Raw genomic sequence first — 20308 nt, 5'->3', positions numbered from 1 at the left:
GCGCAGCAGATCTCCAGGTGCATGTTTAGTTTGAATGCACTTGTTGCTTGAATGAGCAGCAGTTCTCTAAAACCGCCGTTCGAGTTATACTTAGGTTTTTCTTTAAAGGGGACGAGTGACGCAAACTGAGACAAAAACATGGGGGACAAAAGCGCGTGCGTGTGTGTTTATGTGTAAGAGAGGCGGGGGGGATACTGACGTGTTTTCAGTGTTACCTCAACATTTTCACCGGATCCAGCTTTGACAACAACCTGTGGAGTTACCACAGGTAACAGAGGTCTTGTGGTACAGGAGCATGAAGTGACCCTCACATATTTGTATCAGATTTAGTTTTTGGTTTCACCTTTAAAATGTACAAAATTTCAAGTGTGAGGTGAAATTTTAAGGGGGGAACAAATAATTCAGCTGAAACACTTTAAAAACTGCCAAAAACTATTTAATATAATCAAAACTTTTAAGTCTTGTGACATTTGAATGTTTTATGTTCATCCCTAAGGTGGGTCTGTTACAAAAGATTATCCACTATCTAACTCCACAGATGCCTAATTAGTAACACGCAGTAATGAAGGAGGTTGGAGCGACCATATGAGCAAAGCTGGTTTTCAGTGACGGGAGGACGTACCAGCATGTCGTGCCTTTAAAGATCCGAACGTAGTCTGAAAACTGAGGCTGAAAGAGGGTCACTGATGAAAATGTTTGTCTTTCACTGCTTCTAAAATTGCTGATGTATGCTCCTCACTTTATTTATATACTTCTTATTTATTTAAATATGATGTTTTTAATGCGTCAGATGTGCCACAATTGTACGTTTTACTATTATCTGTGCATAATGAAGCGTCTCCACACAGGTTTTCCACAGTGTGCTTCAAAATCACAGGACCTATCACAGCCTCAGTGTTCTGGAGAGAGAAAAACATCTTTCTCATTTTAGTGAGGAACAACTGTTTCTGATTTCTCTTAGATCACAGATCCTAAAAGCACAGGGTCGGGCTAAGGACTTCTACACTCACAGGTTTAAATATTTGATTGCAAAGAGCTCTGCTGGCAAAGACAGTATGCTTCAAATCAACATTTAAACAGCTTTTAGCTTCCTGTGGTCGTCCCTCCTCTTTGTAAAACTTGTGGACATGACTCAAACCTAAAGCAGTTTAATGTAGGTGAGAGAAAACGCACAGTTCTCCTTCCAGTTCTGCTCGTTTTCAGCTCCTTTCTCTCATTCTCCTTTAATAAGACAGCTTATTGGTTTCATCCTGCACCTTTGTGCAGTAAATATTCACTTTACTGAATCAACTTTGACTGCTTAAGCTTCATATTAGCACCAGACAAACAGAAATACCATATATCCTTATTTCTTTCACTGAAAGCACATAATAAAGGAAAGGTCAGCTTTCTCCTTTTATTTCTCCTTATGTGGCTTTAAAGTTGTGAAGATCTGACAGGTTGTTCCATTTCATAATTAAATCTATACCTTTCAGCTTTTATAGCCAATACTTTTGGAATTTGAGTATTGCACGTGGTCTCTTTTTGATATTGAAAATATTCCAGGTGGCAAAGATTCTGCTTTTTTGGGGGGAAATCTTATGACATCTATTAGAAGCTGTTTATGTGCTTTTCATTTGTGAACTTCAACAGATCATAGCTTATTGTTAGAATGAACAGAAAGATAAAAAAATGTGATTTCCACGAGGATATAAACTTTAACTTTTTTGTTGGGGGGGGGCTTTGTTGTTCTTCTGCTTTTGTCTGCACCGTTTCTTTCAGGTTGTTTTGTTTCACACTGTTGAAAGATTCCCATCCATCGTTTCCCGTCTACGTCTGCCCTCCTTTTCCTGTCATCTCTGGCAAAATAATATTTGTTTAAAACGAGCCTAAAATACTGGAAGAAGAATTTGCATGTTCCGCTTGTCTGCCGGTCTGTTGCACTGCTTTTCAAGTTACAACAAAAACACAGCTCACACACAGCTCATTAGCTCAGCCAGCATCTACAAAATTGCATCAATAACCACATTTAACCTTTGACTAACCACCCTGCACCCCCCAAAACACAAACACAGTCAAACACCTCATAACTGACACATAATAACGTTCCTATTCTTGCTGTGAGTTCAGAGACTGTTGAGCAATTCCAGAAACTGCAGCTTGATTTTTCCGTCTCTGTAAAGAAAGAACATAAAAGTAAGCGGGTGGCTCGTCTTTTAAATCGAGGCTCAGTAAAAATTTCTAACCTTACCACGGAGCCCTAAAGCAGACTTGTATTGGAGTGTGTTTAAAGTGCTTTGTGGACGTTTCAGATCAGTACCACCGATGTCTCGTAACTAACAACGCTCGCTGCAGCACCCACCTGAGCGGTGCACGGCCTTGAGAGGCTTGGCTGCTGCCCACGGCCTGCCGGTGGCAACCAGCCACCAGCGTGTAGAAAAAAGCTGAAAGAACGCACACTCACAAAGGCGTTACAATGCATGCTGGGTTTCCATGGCAAAATGGAGGCAAAGAAACACAGGGGGAGAAAAAAGAAAAGCAATAAAAGCCATGATTGAAAACCTTTTGGGCTGGGCGGAGGGCACACATGCACAGGCAAACAAGACGCAAGGAGCACGCTGATTTACAGAGTCTGATCAGAAACACACACGTGTGCAATAAACTGCAGCATTGTTAGAACATATCGTGCGATCCCACTGGTGGGAGGCGTTTTTAGGATTGGTGGGGGGAGGGCAGGGGGGGTCTGTGTTTGACTGTCCATTTGCCTTTTTATAGCTGCCCACTCTAGTTAGGAAAAAGGGAGAGAGAGAGATCTAGGAGCAGAGATAATGAGGAGGTGGGTGGGTGGGCGGCGGGGTTGACAGCACAGCCTGGACTGACCACTGGATGCAGGCACAAACACGCGGCGAGACCCTGTTGAGGCTGCAGAGGTTGTTTTCTGCTGTGCATTTGGGGTTGATTAAAGCAGAGCAGCATTGACACGTTGCTTCTTTTTTCCTGGATGTAAATGGTTTTATCTTTTAAAAAAAAGGGAAAAAAAAAATCAATATTTGAGAGTGGCTGAGATAAGGGTGGGCTGCAGGGAGAGAGAACAGAGTGATATTCTCTGTGTGAACAAGTGAAAAGGCGATTGGGCTCTTTTTTCCCTCTCCTCTCAGGGCACTCAGGATTGAGAGAGGACAAGTAAATGAGGGAGAGTGTATATAAGTTTGTGTGCCTGAGTGCGAGAGGGAGACAGAGGGAGAGAGCTTTAGTCTGGCTTTTCTCTGCTCTGCCTTTCAGCTCCTCTCTCACTGTAGAAAGAGGCGTGTCCATGGGCCAGTATAAAGTCCAAGGAGAGCCACTCGTGTTGAGCCATTCTCAGGAGCGAGTCCTTTGCACTGCACACCAGCAAGAGGAGGAAACTGCAGCTGTTACCAAAAACACGGCCTTTCGCTGACTGGCTTTGCATTTGGACACTTGTAGACCAGATTTTTTGGTGTTTCGGCAGAGCGCGGGCGAGCATCGGGACTCGGACTCGAAGACAGAGCAAGCCTCACCTGAACGTGCCGGCGGATATCCTTCCCGCTCGTTCCACCTTAACAAAAAAGAAACCCCCCCAAAACCCCCAAAACTTGTTCTCATCACCCACGAGCTGAGCGCATCAAGAGCAGGCTCCAATTTCTGCGGTGTGAAATTGAATCAGAGCAACGGAGAAGCAGTACAGCAGAGGCATTGTGTGCCTGCATTTGAAACACTAACCAGCTGAAAATATCAAAGACCTTCCAGGACAAAGCGTTCCTCTCAAACCTCTTCTCAAAGTGATTATAAGCTGCACCACATTCAGAAGAGGAGGCGGCCAAAGTGACCATACACAAGGGCAAAGGATTGCGTGCAGGTGCCGGGACTGCCATGGTGCGTGGAGGTGGCGTGGCAGTAGCTCCGTCCTGCTGGGGCCTGTGGGTGTTTGGCGCCTTGTCGTTGGCGGCACTGTGCTTGTCAGACCAGGCCATTCGCTGCCCCGTTTGCTCAGAGGAGCGCCTGGCCAGCTGCCGTCTGCCTGAAGGCTGCGAGGAAACGGTGCGGGAGCCCGGCTGCGGCTGCTGCCCCACCTGTGCCCTGCCTAAAGGAGCCCACTGTGGCGTTTACTCACCCCGATGTGGCACGAGCCTCCGCTGCTACCCGCCGAGGGGCGTGGAGAGGCCGCTGCACTCACTGATGCATGGCCAGGGGATCTGCACTGATGAGAGGGAGGTGGAGGAGAACTCAGGTGAGAGTGAAACCGGGCTCTTCTTCTTCTTGTTTAGTTACGCTCAAAGCGGCAAAGGTCTTTCTCTCATTTGGTGCCAAAAGTGATCTGTCCCAAGCTGAAGCGGCGTCTCTGCAGACCAGAATGTTTTCTCTCTGTGCTCCCCGGACCTTTTTTACCTGATCCGGGCAGAGTTGGGGGGGTGACAATGTGCTGCTTGTTTACCCTAATCTCAGCTAAGCCCTGAAGCAGAGCATGCACACGCACCGGATCCTGATGGGAGAGCGCACACAGTCCCGCCGCTGTCCTGCGGCCGCTCGCTGTGAAAGGGAGCCCTGCTGAAAGATGCGGAGCACCAGGGTGTGCGTGTGCTGCACGCTGCACAAAGTTTACTGAAGGCATCCTGCAAATTTTCTTCTTGTCAGCAGAACTCGCGTATGCCATGTTTAAGTGAGGTCCTGCAGGTGAAGTGCAGGCAGTGAAATGGACTGTGGTGATGCTGGAAATGTGAGAGTCTCCGTGTGTGTGTGTCCCAGTGAATCTGTGTGTGTTTGTAATGGGAGGAGGTAATAAAAGCTGCTGTATGAAATGACTGTAATGGAGTGTGGCCAGTCTGGAGCTATTAGAGCTCTCTGCAATCAGTAATTTATGTGGTGCTCTTTCATGGATACCCCTGGTCCTCCTCCTCCTCCCGCTGCTGCTGCAAATCTCTAACTCTTCTTCTTCTGCTGCTGATGTCTCTATCACACTCTTCTGGCCCAGCTCTCCTTTTCTGTTATTGCATTCCTCTTCCAAAGTCTGTTTCCACTTTCACACAGTGGGATGTCTAATGCTGGATCTGCATATCCTAACTAGACTAACTGCTTGTCTCCACAAAGGGAGTGGTGCTGATTTCCATTAAATCATTTAAGACAACTGTTATAAGGTGGCGGCTCTTTTATTTGTTCCAGATTATCTGCTGCACACATGCTCCCAGACATTTTCTGGTAATAGTAGTAGGATAGTCTTCCAAAGACCTGGACGGGCTTTAGTCGGTGTAAAACTCGCAGGACGCTCATTGTCATTGCAGCATCTGTTTCTCCTGGCCCTGGGAGCACCCCACCTCCTCTCTTTCCCGAACGAGCCCTCGAGCGCATCGCCCACCGTGTCCAGCTCCTTCGTGAGGATGAGCTCATCGGCACTGTTGCTGCCAGAGCTGAAATTAGAGCCTTCTGCTCTCTGCGCAGGGCCAGCATAGGTTAGCCCGGCACATAGCGTGACTGAACGGAATCAGAAAGAAGAGGAAAGCTGTGTTGAGCTTGATATAAAAGGAGAGCTGTTTGGGTCCACACCCGTTTATCTTGCAGAATGTTCTCCCTGAATCTCTCCGATGCTGCATTGTCCAGTTAGCTGAGCTGTAGCACACGGAGGGGACTTGGCGGGTTGGAACATTTTGGAAAAGTTTTGTTTTGGGGGTTTTCTGTAATCCGAGCGCTGGGTATCGTTTGCCTCGATGCTCTTTCTCACCCCCGAGGTCTGTCATAACAAAGCAGGGAAGCTCTGCCCGATAAATCTCACTGTAAATCAATTCTGCTGGCAGCAGCTCAGATCTACTGTATGAGAATGTTTAATGTAAACCGTGGCAGACGGGAGACGATCAGAGAGGCACCGGGGAGAGGCAAAAAAGCTCTAGATTTCCTTTGTGGTGCATTCACCGTACTTATGCATTATTAAACAAGGGGGTGCATCTCCTGAATACATGTCTGACACTGCCCCACTCCTAGCAACAGTGAACATGCCAGATAAAAATAGAAAGAGGGATTGTAAAAACCTAGAGAATTCGCAATAAAAGGACCCTGGGATGCAGGCACATCCTAACAGCGTACTGAAGTGAATTTAGGGTTTTCACGCTGGTAGTCACAGCCCTGCAGCTGCTGGCTGGTGCTGCCTCGTGTTTAGGAAAAGTAACATATTAAATCAGGCTGTGAAGAATTATGAGCTATCTGCCCGTTTCTCTCTTCCTGAACTGAATTTCCATAGCAACAACAGGCAGTATCCTGCGCCGCATGTCAAAGTCTAAGGCAGCTTTAGTGCTTCTTAATATTCCTTTCTCAGTCTCAATCTTAATACTTAGAATAAATCATCAAGCGTGTGCTGGCATCTGTTCCCGCATTCCTGCTGGGTCTGCCCCGGTGTCGGGTATTCAGACGCTTCCCTCTCGCAGTGAAACGGATATTATTTACAAACTGATACAGATGTCAGATATGAAAAGTCTTACACCTACAGGCACAGAGGGAGTTGCATGAATGAAGCAGTCGGCGGAGCCAGACTCTGTTCGACTATGTCCAATTTACTGTGACGCACGTAGGCCTTTATGAAAGCAGCATGCTAACCTAGATTTTTTCTCCCAGCACAATTTGGGAGCTCCGAACTGGTTATTAAAGATGTGCTTTCTCAAAGTTGTCTCGGCAGATGTCATTTCATATTTGCTTTCTTTGGGTCGTGCGGTGCATTTGTACAGCTGGGGCTCTTGTGCAGCCGTAAATGCGATTAGCTAATTGCTGTTCTCTGTGGGGCAGGGACCCCCCTCCAGAGTCGGAGCCGAGAGATACACAAACAACCCAACTCTGTCCCGGCCACAACACATCCTTAATCTGAGGCGAGTGAATCCTCACGGGCTGGGATTTAAGTCTGAGCCAGAAGTTCAGTAAGAAAAATACTTTAGCTCCATCTCCCGAGAACAAATGGACATTTTACCTCCTTCAAGGAGGACATGTGACTGGCTTGGTTTGCCTGTTTGTTAGCAGAACTGCTCGAAGAGTTATGGATGGATCTGCATGAACATTTTTGCCCCAGGTGGGGCTTGGCCCAGGTTAAATGGAGTCCCTGGGAGTCGATCCAGATTTGGATCCAGGAATTTTTGGAAAGATTTTCACCACTTCAAGGTAGAACAAAATTGGACATTTGGTTTTATAGCTTCATGAAAAAAACACATATCAAACTGACACTGGGAATTATTGTCTTAAAGTTCTCAAGACAATATTACACTCTAATCTGGGCCCAGATGTTCTTCGGAATCCAGGAATTCAATAAATACACTAAATAAATCTTTAAATTTTAAATTTCAGTTGGCCTTGGTGTAGGTATGCACCGTTTGACTACATTTTCACCTCTTAACTTCCACTAGGTCACTTAGGAAGCACTGAGTTTAGAATTAGGGGTCCACATCCTGACCTGTAGATGTGAATCAAACTAAACGCTTCACCGGCAACAGTCTTGATATTAAGAGATTTTTAAAAAGTGCGATTCCTCAGCTGTAATCACCAATGTTTGATTTCATTTCCTGTCTTCGCACAGGGGAGCGAATCACTCTGAATGTAAGAATATTCAGCTTTCAATCAATCTAATGGAGTAACCCAGAATAGTTTGACCTAGTTCACTATAGATGCAGGGTTCCCTCTATTCACCACAAAGCACCATTAATGCATAAACTCAGCAAGGATTACTGCTCTCTGTGACAGAATTTACTCACAAATCTGTAAGCAAATGAATCTGCAACACAAACAGCAACACGATCCGGCTCCAGAGATATCTTACTGACAGATCCACATCGGCTGAGTTTATATAACAGACATGAATTCAAATTCAGGTTCTGCCTTCATCTTGATTAAAAACAGAATTCCTTCCTGAAAACGCGAGAAACTTAGAGGGGGGGGTAAGCCCCTGTTTCTGAAAAACAAGCTTCATTTTCATCGCCGAACAATGCTTTGATCCAAAAGTTTGACACAGGTTCAAGGATAATGTTTATCCTGATGATGATCCATCTGGAAAAGGTTCAGCCCTATCCTTTACCCATGTTTTTCTCTCTGATCCACACCTTTGTGTGTGTGTGTGTTTGTGTTACATCTGGCTTATAAGAGGTTTAGGCTGTAGAGTATTGGGCTGAAGGGGACCTATTATACTTTTCCTTGTTTTCTGTCATGTCTATATTGTTATAACGGAGGATTCTCACACTAAACACGGTTAAAGTTTCAAATAATGAGGTCAGCATGTGTAAATGCAAACCATGTGGGTCAAAGCTCAGGCTTCATGCTGCTCTAAACGCTCAGTTGCAGACAGTTTTTCTCGGATCGGTTTGCCGTCAGTGAGAGGGGATATCCTTACAAGGTAATCTCAGACGCAAACCTCTGGCTGTGAGAACAGAAGCTTCACGCCCCGCAGTTCAAATCTGTTGTCTGTGAGGGTCAGCCGATCAAGACATCTGCCATTAGGAGCCTAATCAGTGTGTTTGAGCCAGAAGATGAACTGAGGGCTGCATAAGTATACGATTTTGAATCATGAAAAGCTGCTTTGAACCTGTAAATGAGCCTTATAGTTATAGTTTCTGAGTTCTGTTTCTAATTATGCACTTTTTTCTGCTAGCTCCTAAAGAGCAGCCAGTATATAATCAAGCAGGCATTTTTAATTTTACAGATTTATTGCTCCTGATTGGTTTCTAGAGACTGGGATGTCTGTTTTGACATCCGCTGAGCAGCAGCAGGCCGTGCAGTAGCAGCAGGTTTCTGCTTTTGTGATTTAGTGTTGATTTAACTTTCTTTCAACCTTTCCTTTGACAAATTACCCTATAGCACAGTCCAACATTTTCATTGGCCCCGACAGCAGCACTGGTGCTGTGTTAGATTCGAGCTGATGATTAACAGATTCAAAGAAATCTTCTGCCTGGAAACCGAGCGTCTGATACTGATACTCTGGCAGTGTCCAGTGTTGACCAAAAAGAGCAGTCAGTTGGTAGTAAGCCTAGATGAGTTCAGTTTGCTGCCAGAATCGCTTGCAGGGAAGGGGGGGGGAAGCACATAAAAGTGTCACCAAACATTTGGGAAAAGAAGACTCCCCGAAGACCATTTGTTTCAAAAGACATTAGCTGTTGTCAGCGCAATATAAGCTATTCTATCAGGTGTCATTTTAAGTTTTATGTTCAAATCAAACGAATCTTCAACGTTTGGACATAAATAAAACAATGTGTCAGAACAGGAAAGGCCTGAGCCTGATGAGCTGTGGCTCTCGCTGTAACTCAACAGAAGAGAAGAACTTCAAAAAGTTCATTTAAGGAGGGGATCACTGCTTTTCTGGATCAGAAGAAGCCAGTTGAGCAGGTTCGTGTGCCTCCTGGATGACTCTTAGGTGATTTGGTTTGGGCATGTCCAAATGGGAGGAGGTCCTGGGGCCGACCCAGAACATGTTGGAAAGATGATGTCTCTCAGCTGGCTTGGGAATGCCTCAGTATGACACCCACAAGCCTGCAAGAGCTGTTTGGGAAGAGGATGGTTTGTGCATGTCTGCTTAGACTGCTACTCCCATTAACCAGACTTGCCAGAAAAGTGTCAGAAATGGACAGATGCATTTAAGAGCATTGTTAAATACATTACTAGAATCATGAGAGCCGCTAACATGTCAATGGTGTTTCTGTACCATTCAGTATAGAGAGTGATGTAGATCATTTGTGGCTAACTTAAGCATTTCTGTGATTAATTTCACACAGTTGAAAAATATATTGTCCAAGTACGGATCCAGTCAAAAGTTTGGACACAATGTTTTTTCCAAGAGCTTATTTTTTTTGCAATAATCCAATAAGCCTAAGTAAAAATCCCATTGGCTTTTTGTTTCAGCCACCAGCACAATGTGAACCTCTGGGTTGGCCTACAAAAGAACAGCAACCGTGTGGCACTCTATAAGTAGCAAATACATTTTATAGCTGCTCCTCTTCAGGGTGTGTCCACCAAAACATCTCATTTGTGAATATGCTGTCCTCCAAAGTGATCTCCATGCGCTTTCAGAAAAGTGCTTGATATGATGTTTTCAGCTTTTCAAACCTTTCTAGCCTCACCTTAAACATATTCACAGCATCTGTATCCAGTAGAGCACGAATGAATAATCTGTAAAAGGCTGCATGTCGTGTTTTTGTACAAATGTCTCGTAATGGACGATCTGAGATCTGAGATCCAAGTTAGGAGAAGTATAAACGAGTGGGAAGCACTCTGAGCATAACCAAATATTTATTTGGGGAGAACATTTGTCTTTGGGCTTCACAGCCTCAGCCTTAAAAGCCACTAACAGTGGAATCTGTAATCTGATGACCCCTTCGTGTCACTGCTCTACAGTCTGCAGAGAGAAGGCAAATATATAAACAGACACATGTGGCCTGGACTTGTTATGATGTGGATTAAATAACGTACTGAGACGAACTTGTGTAAAGTGGGGTTTTTCTTTTCTAGCGATGAATGATGCCCCTCGGCACGTCACGCTCACTATGACGAAGACGTTGGCAGCAACGCGAAGACAAATATTTATGTAAAAGCTAGGTTGAGCAAGCAATGCAGTTTATTGTGTAAGAGCTTTTGAGTTTGTCTGCTAAATACTCCGAGTCAGAAGCTGCGTTATCGTTCTGCTAACTTATCACAATGACTAGTTGACGATGACCTAAATCTGCTGATTAACAAACAGGTGAGGGTGTCTGTTTGAACTGATTACAGTCTCAGCTTTGCTTAATTAAAATGTACCTGGTCCCTGATTCTGAGTGCGATTGTCTGCTCACTCAGCACTTCCTTTATCTCTGCTGTGCACCTGTGACTAACAATGCGCCGCAAATGTGTCAGTGCAGGCCTGACAATGCCCTGAAGGAATGATATTTAGATGCCAAGAGCTGGCGATCCAAATCCGATGAAACCACACAGAGAAGTGGCGACTTCCTCCATGGAAAAACAGAAGTGGTAGCAAACAGGACATGCCACCCCTGACCCACTTTGGCTCGCTCTACGTGGAGTCGGAAAAAGTCTGAACCGGCAAAAGAGGAGAAAGAACAACTAGGAAACAGATTAAACCCCGATGGCTCTTGTGGAAGAAAGTGCTGATGAGCAAGGTTTAACAGCAAAGAGACTAAAAATATAAACAGCTGAGATATACTTCCACCCCAGACAAACAAAGCAACATGACCTTTCGTGAGGTTTAGAGAAACACGGTCACCGATCAAGTTGTAAAACCCTCTAATCATCCCCAGGAAGTGGCCCGGGATCCTTAAAGGGGCATTTGAGGACATGTTTAAGAGTCTGAACTACAAAGGAAAGGTTTCTGTATTTGAGCCTTTATGCACCTGAGAAAAGGCTGCATGTTGCACAAGATTAAGGAGGCTACAAACCCTTGTTTCACTGTCTATGCCAGGAGCAGTTAGCTGGATGCCTGCCAGTGATCAGTGATATTAACCAGAGCTCAGATCTGGTTCAGTGATCAGAGAAAGACCAGTTTAAAAATTGTAAAACTACACTTTGAAGTCCTTTGATTCCAGTGCCAATTTGTAAGAAAGCCATGGATTATGAGCACAAAGTCCAAAGCGCTGCCAAGCCTTAAACGCCACAGGTGAAAGGCAAGATGCATGAGAACCGAGACTTCGCATTTTATTCTTTACTTCGCCCTTCTCGTGCCCCCAAAAGCTTGTGACAGTGCAAATACTCTCAAACAACCTCCATCTGGTGCGGACTGCGGTTGTTGTGGAGAGGTGGAGAATGACGAGGCAGGGGGGCATTTCCTCAGGAAGCAGCTGGTTGCCTGCTGGGCTCATACTGCAGGATGATGGAGATGCAAAGGTGGCACAGACTCCCCCCTTCATACAAACAGGCAGGAACAAGGCTGCGTGTCCTTGTAGTTAACCTGGCCTCGTTTTTAGCCTACATTCACCACACTGTTGGCTGACCGAGGAGGACTATTAGAACAAAACAGTTAGATGCTTCACTTCACACTTTTATCATTTAAATGACAAATTATTAGCTTTCACTGCCATTCCTGAAGTAAACTTTCACTAAAATACATTTTGGACTGTTGGTAAGACAAAATAAGGTATTTGAAGTCATCAAGGAACGCACTATTTAACTTTCTGGAGCTCCTTCTGTACAGTTAGGTTCATGCCCCCATAAAGGAACTGCCAGTAAATAAGAAGACTTCTAGAAAAGTATTTTATAAACCTGCTGTGAATAGCATTTTTTTAAAACACATTTATTTCAAGGACTCATAAACCGCTTGTTTGAATTTGAAGATCTAAAGTTTTACTTCTTGTTGTTTAGCTATGGACAGGCAGGAAGAGATGACTCCCGAACACCCGAACAACAGCAATATCCGGTGCAGTCCACAGGACAAGCGGTGCATACAGAAGACCCTGGCCCGGCACCCTCCAAAATCCACAAACCTGAGAAGCAACAATGCCAGAGAAGACGCCAAAGCGATCCTGGTGAGAGAAATGATCCTCGGGCATTTCTTACGTTTCACAGAAAAAACAAGAAACCCAGACGATCTCCGCTGCAGCGAAATGCATGAATCCAGCAGGTGTTTTACATTACGGCTTTACAGTTCCAGAGTCACAAGCGTGTAACAGGCAGGTTATAAATTGAACAAATTAGTTATTTACAGGCTGGAACATTTGGTCTTGTGAATGAAAGTACACGTGCATATTTTCATTAGCGTGCCATTAGCTGTTCAAACCTGGATCCTAATCCGTCACAGGCACGTTATTCAGTGCATTCATTTCGCACAGACATGTGGAACATCGACGCACAGAAATAACACATTCAGAGCTCGAGTTCACATTTCTCAGGGTCAGATGCTGGGTACAAACACACCGGCTTACTTAAAAGCTGCTTTTTCATAATCAGTGTCTTCTGTGCACTCACATATAACGCTGTGCGGCTTCAACCGCAAAAAAAACGACAACATTTTAATCCTATCCCCTTCAAGGGTTTCTCCGTGAACACTTTAATCAGGTACCATCTTTAAATTACTCTCTGTGAAAGCCTGCTCTGACGACTTCCTGCGCTGGACCCCAGCCATGTTTTCTTAGTTTTCATTTTATTCTGGGAAAAGAGGAGGAAGAGGCAGGGCAGCCAGATCTGTCAGCAGGGTGGGTGGTTAGACTGTGCTGGTGTGGTCATTGCCACAGTTCGGATGAATACTCGGCACTGACAGTCTGACCCTGGGGAACAAACCAATGGTGCTCAACCCTCTGAATATTTAAGAAACACGCAGGCGTGCTCCTGATGGACCACCTTTGTGTTGGGACACCACTATTTGGATAAGTAATAGGTGGAGACCCATGATAATCTTTAACATGGGATTACTGATGCAGAATGGTAAATAGCCTGTATTTGTATAGTGCTTTCCTAGTCCCTAAGGACCCCAAAGCGCTTTACACATCCAGTCATCCACCCATTCACACACTGGTGATGGCAGCTACATTGTAGCCACAGCCGCCCTGGGGCGCACTGACAGAGGCCGATGTTCTACGAAGAACTCGCAAATGAGCACGTTTAAGAGGTCAGAACGGGACATCCACAGGTCGTTCAAAACGTAGGAGTCGACCTTAACAGGATAGCTGCCAAATCAGGGTTTTAGCTTTTTATGGGTTGAGTCACAAACTGCAGTTTGTGAGTAATCAAAATGTTTTTCACTGTGTTCTGAAATCGTGTTTTTGGCATTACTCATCACTTTTCATTACTGACTACAATGGTAACTTAAGATGGGTGACGCTTTATAAAAGTAAATCTAAACTTGCTCGAGATTTTTCCATGATTTTAATGAGCAAAGAGAATAATTTTCTTCCATTTTTTTAGTGCCTGTTTATATGTGTGGTTGACAGCTGGTCTTTAAACGTCAAATCAAATCTTATTGCTCCTACAGGCCCCGTGTCGTGCCGAGCTCCAGAGAGCGTTGGACAGATTGGCATCGAATACTCGCACACACGATGACCTCTTCACGATCCCCATACCCAACTGTGACAAAAATGGAGATTTCCACCCTAAACAGGTCTGTACTTTCCAGCTTTCACTCAGCAGACCGCAATCTGACCATGTCAACTGGTGAACTGTGAATCTCAATCATGAAGCCGTTACCAATAAAAATGCCTATCTTTATAGTTCAAAGAGTTCCTTTCAAACTACATAAGCAATCTTCTCGCCAAGACACAAAACATGCCTGCAGCTGATGACATACAGTCTAAATCAACACAAAAGTGTCTCCAGGCAGACTGTCACGGTCATGCCAAGATCGTTATTGTTCTAAGCTCACATAGAAAGTGATTTACTCTCAGAAATCAAGACTGTGTGTAAAGCGGTTTCCCCTAAACTGTTGGACAGTAATCACTTTGTTGTTGCGATGGATGCAATTAGTTCTTGGATGAAGTTACCTGCTTTTTTTGGGGGGGTTAGTTTATTTTTTTGCCTTTGAGAGATTGGGCAAGCGTGCAGATAAGAGTGAGGGAGAATGAGAGGAGATAGGGCTGCTCTTGAGCTCTTGATAGAGCTGCACATGCAATCAAAGCAGCAGACGCAGAGTCAGTGATAAAAGGCGAGCTCTGCTAAGGCACCCGTCATCAAAAGTCTGAGCTGTGCAGATTGTGTAACACGGCTAAAGTATCTCTCTCTGCTCAGATTCGCAGGCATCTGTTTACTGTTTAACTAAAACTGCTCTGTGATAAAACGTATTGGGAAGTAAAGCACAGGTCATTGGGGACAACTGGGAATCATTTCATGGCAGGGTTGCTCTGAGATTGTTAACTCGTCTGTGTTGGTGATGGGAAAAGTGCAAACGCACACAATAAATTTAGTATTACAGTAACTGTTGAAAGCTCAAAAAAGGAATGCTTTAGCTAAATAATTCAACTGCTTTAAACACTTCTCACACTCTGTTTGGATCCACTGGGTATAATTTCTGCAATGTGTGATTGTGTTTTTAGCAAAGTAAGCAGCATTATCTCAATCTGGAGCTGCGATATTACATTTCGGTACAGTGGGAATGTCTTTAAATATCACAACGAAGGTCTTCTTTTCATTTACACTCCTAGCAAGACTTGTAGAGTCCAAAAACAAAAATATGCAGGAACAAATTAGCAGAATAGGTTCTGTTTAAAACTCCATGCAGTCAAAACAAAGCAATAATTTACCAAACGTGGACAGCGCCATAAAGTTGATATGACCCGCAGAGCTGTATGTCTCCTCTGCCTCACAGTTAGTCTAGAAAAACTGTTACAGAACTAGAATAACGCCTTTGTCTTTGTGCTTGCAGTGCCACCCTGCACGTGACGGCCAGCGGGGAAAATGCTGGTGTGTGGATCAGAAGACGGGCCTGAGGCTGCCGGGGCCGCTGGAACTGCGAGGGGATCTAGACTGCCACCAGTTAATTGCTAGCCTGAGGGACTGAAGACCAGGGGGGAAGCAGTGGGGGTGCAGGACCAGCTGAATTCTACTGGTGCTTATTAGTAGAACTATATGACTAAAGGACTTCATTCTTAAGCCTCACTCTACCTGAGGCCAACGGTACTTGAGCTTGTGCAACAAAAAGGAAACCATTGAATTGAGTTCTTTTGCTATCTTGTTTCTGTGTGTGCGGGTATGTGATACGAGTCTTTTGAGCACTTGTTCTGTTTTCTTTGTATCACGTGAACTTTAGGCCAATAGTCCTCAGACACATGTGCTTTAAAGTACCAGATGGCAGAAGAAAGGCACACATACACTTCCAGATAACAGTTGTGGTTGTGATCTTTGAGAAAGAGAGAATGCAGAGCGTGTCATTTTCTCTGGTTTAGTGTAGCATTCTGGGGAAAAAAGCAGTCACTCCACCCAACAATCAAACCTGAGATTAAACATTTGGTTCATTCTTTCTGGAGCACTTATTCACCTGAATTTCTGGACAATCTGGAAAGATTCTCAAAAGACTGTGCACCAGCTTCTTGTTTTTTAAGTAACTTGTGACTCTTAGTCTGCTATTCTTTCTTTTGTAAACCCCACTCATCTAATAAGCAAGTGCAATCAAACCATAAAATGCGTTTGCTTGCGTTTGATAAACACAAAGTTTACTTCAGCCACGGCATCAGAGTAGCAATAACAGATGGGACGAGAACGAGAGAAAGAAACAGGGAAGAAAAGGAATGCATCAACCCCTGTCTCGAATTACCAAAATGATAAGCCATAGCTTTTCACACCACAAAGACCAAAGTGAAAAGTGAGATTAGTCTGCAAATCTGTATCTCACAGAGCCCAGAATAGTTTTGCTTCATCACCCCGTGGTTAACTCTGCACCCCCTCCCTCTTTGAGCTCTCTCTAGCATAAAGGACTGGCAGCGTAGCTGGGTTAGAAACTCTGTGCACTGCTGATAGGATAATCTTGTTTCTCCAGCTGGTGCTAAGATGCCAGTAGGACTCGTGTTTGTATGAATATGCTCCGATGTAGGGGATTTATCTCCAAACAGACTGCATGGCAGAACTTTCGGTGGTGCTACATATTGATTGTGCCAAAATACAAAAGAAAGAAAAAAAAAGGAAAATGTTTCTGCACTTTTTGGGTATTGTTTCAGATTGGAGTGACGAGGGGAGCAATTAGCATCAGCAAATGTGAGGATCACCTTTGTTTGAAAAAGGCTTTTCCTGCAGGTTTTCAGTGTTATTGTCAAATGATAAAAAAAAGAAAATCCCACGTTAGCTTTGCACTATCACTGCAGCTGCCTGGCTGAATGTTTCATTAGTCAGTTCTGTAAATATAGAAGCAGAGTGTAATAAAGTTTAATGATTAAACTCCTCGCAGCAAAGTAAACTTATAGCCAACATAAAATTGGGCTTGGATGACTGCGGCGAAGCAGTAAAGATAACGCAGCGATGATGTGGAAATAAAAATTCCTCAGCGTATCTGTTATCACGCATCTGTTGAGGATTACAATAATAATTAAAGGAGTTCATTATCAGTGCAAATGTCACGGTTTTCCATCATCGGCTGCGTGGGCGACTTTGGTTGTTACTGACTCAAGAAAAGATTGTTGTTGCTGTCGTTGTTGTTGGTGTCCTGGCAGTTTGGGCCCAGGATTCACTAGAAAAGGTTCAAAAACCAAAGAACAGAACAGCATTAACATTAACCTAACAAAGCACTGGTGTGTGGCCTATAATTTTAAGATGTGTCGGAAACAAAAAGACACTTAATACAAAATTTTGGCTTTCTTTTTACTTTCTGTATGTCCACCAACTGATTTTACCTAAACAATATTTAAGTTTTAAATCACGGAGCGGTACGTTCAGCTCCAAACTGAACAATAAACGTGCCATGAAAATTCATTCATTTTTGCTTTTTACCTTTCCCACAGTGCATTGGGTTTTTACTTTATAAAAAGCAGGACAGATAAACAGAGACTGAGAAAAGAAAAATAATCTGAGCTTATCTCTCGTGCTTCCTGGGAAAGGTAGTAAAATATATAACCAGTGACAGCTGCTTTCAGCCCAGGTCCCTGTGGAAAACTGATATTCCCAATGTTAATGTGATCGTTTTCTCTTTATGCAACTCAGTCAAGAAATTGGATTTTATTGGACTTATTATGCTCATTGCCAACTCCATATCTTGATTCTTAGATTCTAGTAGAGCAGCTTCAAAACAGCTAAAATAGCTTAAAAGTAATGCTCATTTATCTTACACTGGGTCCTGGTGCTGCCTCCCTTTTTAGCTCCCTTTAAGCCAACTGTGCTGTCTGGCAAACAAACAATCAAGGGGTCTTCTGCCGTAGACTGTATATTGAAGATAGATGCAATTTCTGAGTTTACGCCCATGTGGAAGAGTGCCTTAAACTTAAAGAACAGGCAGCAGAGGGCAGGCCTCTTAATTGTAAAAAGAAACCCAACTGTTTAAGTCTATGGGAAAATGGCCCTCAGCTCTCTGACTACGTCTGTATACATTATGATTTATATTCCATAAATTAAAGTTGCCATTAGTGTCCAGGATACCTTATGACTGAACCTTGTGACTAAATGAGTAAATGTGCTAGCGTGCACTGTCCAGGTTTTAAATCAGATCTGCTCCCATGTTCATGACATCTGGTTTGAAAACACTAAGACAGCGAGGTGAAGACCCTCATCACGATGGGTGTCCTCATCTTTTATATACAGTCTATACGTATAAAGCCAAGAGGGATGAGAAACAAACAAACAAACAAACAAACAAAAAATCCCAAATAACAGAGCATTTAGAGCACTCTGCACATTGGACAGTGTACCTGTACACTCACTGATCTTATCTGAAACATTATAACAGACAAATGAAGGAAAAACATATTTTTTCTTTTCTTTCTTTCTTTTTTTTTCCAAATGGAAAACTGTCAAAAAGGTTTATTATGATTAAACCCTGTAATGTTTAATCATAATAAACAATTCGAGCAACAATGACCAAACTCAGCATCTTTTCTTGTCTCTGTGTTAACCAAGTTTTGCTCTCATATAAAGCATGATGAGGTTTCCACACACAGGTTACAGGGTATAAAAGTAACAATAAAAATCCAAATAAATCAAGCTGCGATAATCTAATCACTGAAGCTAACGCTCAGTTTAAACATTTTTAGATACAGCGCATGTCATTGACGTGCAGTTTTAGTTGGTAGTAAAAACAGAAATGCATCCAAAGGTAGTTCAGGTAACCACAGATAGATAAGTAGAAGATGGTATGGGTGGAGAATAATTGCTGCGGCTTGAGAAAATCAAACCGAAACCGAAGACTACGAGCACGTTAAAATAAAGACGCCAGTTCTCATTCAGTGAACTCACAAAGATTGTTCCAGCAAATCCTATCTTACAATTCATCGACTAATGAAGTGTTACTAAACACATTTGTCTGTTAAAACAGTCTTAATCCTTGTGAGAGATGGAAAATGGTTTTGGCTTTGACTGTGTAAAGGCCTTCTAACTACATAAATGGTGTATTTAAGCTATAGTAAGTTGCTTGTCCTCTGACTTTGCTGTACTGAACTGTAATTACATTTCTCGACAATAGACTGTTTGCATTTGATATTATCTGTTAATGTGTAGAACATATGAAGTAATGTTTGCATGCATACAAATGGACTGAGGTTGGAAACAGCTGAAGTCTTGTGTATGTTTCCAGAACAGGATTGTTATACTTAAACACTGAAGTGATCAAACAACTGAAATATAGAGTTTCAAATGAAATAATCAGCTACATTTTAAATGTTTTCCTGATGAAAATGTAACATTGTAATACAACGATTAAAATACATAGAAACTACAGTGTAGCTTGGTGTTATTAGTCGCAGCAGTGATATAAACCTGCATTCCTTCTGATGTCCAGCAGGTGGCGAGTCCCTTGGCTGCCAGAAGAAATAAGATTGTATTAACTGAGAATCTAAAAAATAAACCTTCCACTAAATTCTTTTGTGACCTCAATAAACATTGTTTGGTTGATTTCAAGGTCTCAAATGCTAGTTTAACATAGAACAATGTTAACTTTTTAAAGTATTGTCACATTTAGAGTAAAACTGGACAAAAAGAAGGATGTGCTTTATGGTGTGACTATATCCTCTATTGTTTAGTGAGGTGGTGCAGAAAAAAACCATTTGGTACCCACCCTAATCAGGTTTAATGTAGAGTGAAAGAAAACTAACCTGCATTACATTTGCAACCATTTTTTGTTACCTGGCTTTTCACATATCCAAGCATAAGAGATATTTCTGTTTATTAAGTCTGCAGATACAAATAAATGCATAGATTTGTCCTGTAAGGGTAACACAGATTCTTTACCTTACTATTTAGGACTAATTGTGTTTTTGTGTCTAGTCACCCACCAAAAAAACAAAAAAATCTGCAATGGGTGACATCATTTATATACAGTCAATGTTTATAGCAGATATAGTTCCACTGATCATGGAAAACAGTCATCTGGTTGTCATAAAGTAGTGTTTTTGGTTTTTATCCCACTGGGAAACGTGATTTCTTGGAGTCCTCGCTTCCTGAGTACAAATGCAAAAAGTTCACTTGAGCATTTGTGGGATGTGTCTGTCGCACAGAGGCCTCACACTTCGACCTTCAGGGCCCGAAGTACCGACTGCCAAATTCCTGGGGTCTGTCCATGCCTTGACAGGTCAGAGTTAAACTGAAGGCACAGTTGGATGTGTACAAAGGTAGCAAAACACTGTAGTATAAAAATGTCAGAGATATATTTTGGAGAATGGTGCATCAAATCTGAAATATGCTCTATTTAGTGTTATTATTATTTATCAATAAAGACTTGGTCTTATCATTTCTTATCAGTGTCCCAGTTTAC

The 20308-nt window shown here is 43.1% G+C and overlaps 1 protein-coding gene across 1 annotated transcript; it reads left to right on the top strand.

Annotated features, from left to right (window-relative positions):
* Window positions 1–3180: 3180 nt before the first annotated feature.
* Window positions 3181–19268, top strand: LOC102210368 (insulin-like growth factor-binding protein 4). The gene is made up of 4 exons (XM_005746028.1): window positions 3181–4228; window positions 12298–12461; window positions 13904–14029; window positions 15287–19268. Exons 1-4 carry the CDS (start codon window positions 3871–3873, stop codon window positions 15419–15421), a joined length of 783 nt encoding a protein of 260 aa, XP_005746085.1. The 5' UTR covers window positions 3181–3870; the 3' UTR covers window positions 15422–19268.
* The last annotated feature ends 1040 nt before the right edge of the window (window positions 19269–20308 follow it).

The sequence above is a fragment of the Pundamilia nyererei genome, unplaced genomic scaffold (assembly GCF_000239375.1).
Source record: "Pundamilia nyererei isolate P.nyererei 1_Seehausen unplaced genomic scaffold, PunNye1.0 scaffold00171, whole genome shotgun sequence".
Classification (NCBI taxonomy): domain Eukaryota; kingdom Metazoa; phylum Chordata; class Actinopteri; order Cichliformes; family Cichlidae; genus Pundamilia; species Pundamilia nyererei.
The sequence above is the reverse complement of the archived record's forward strand: the minus strand, read 5'-3'. Positions and strand labels throughout refer to the sequence as shown.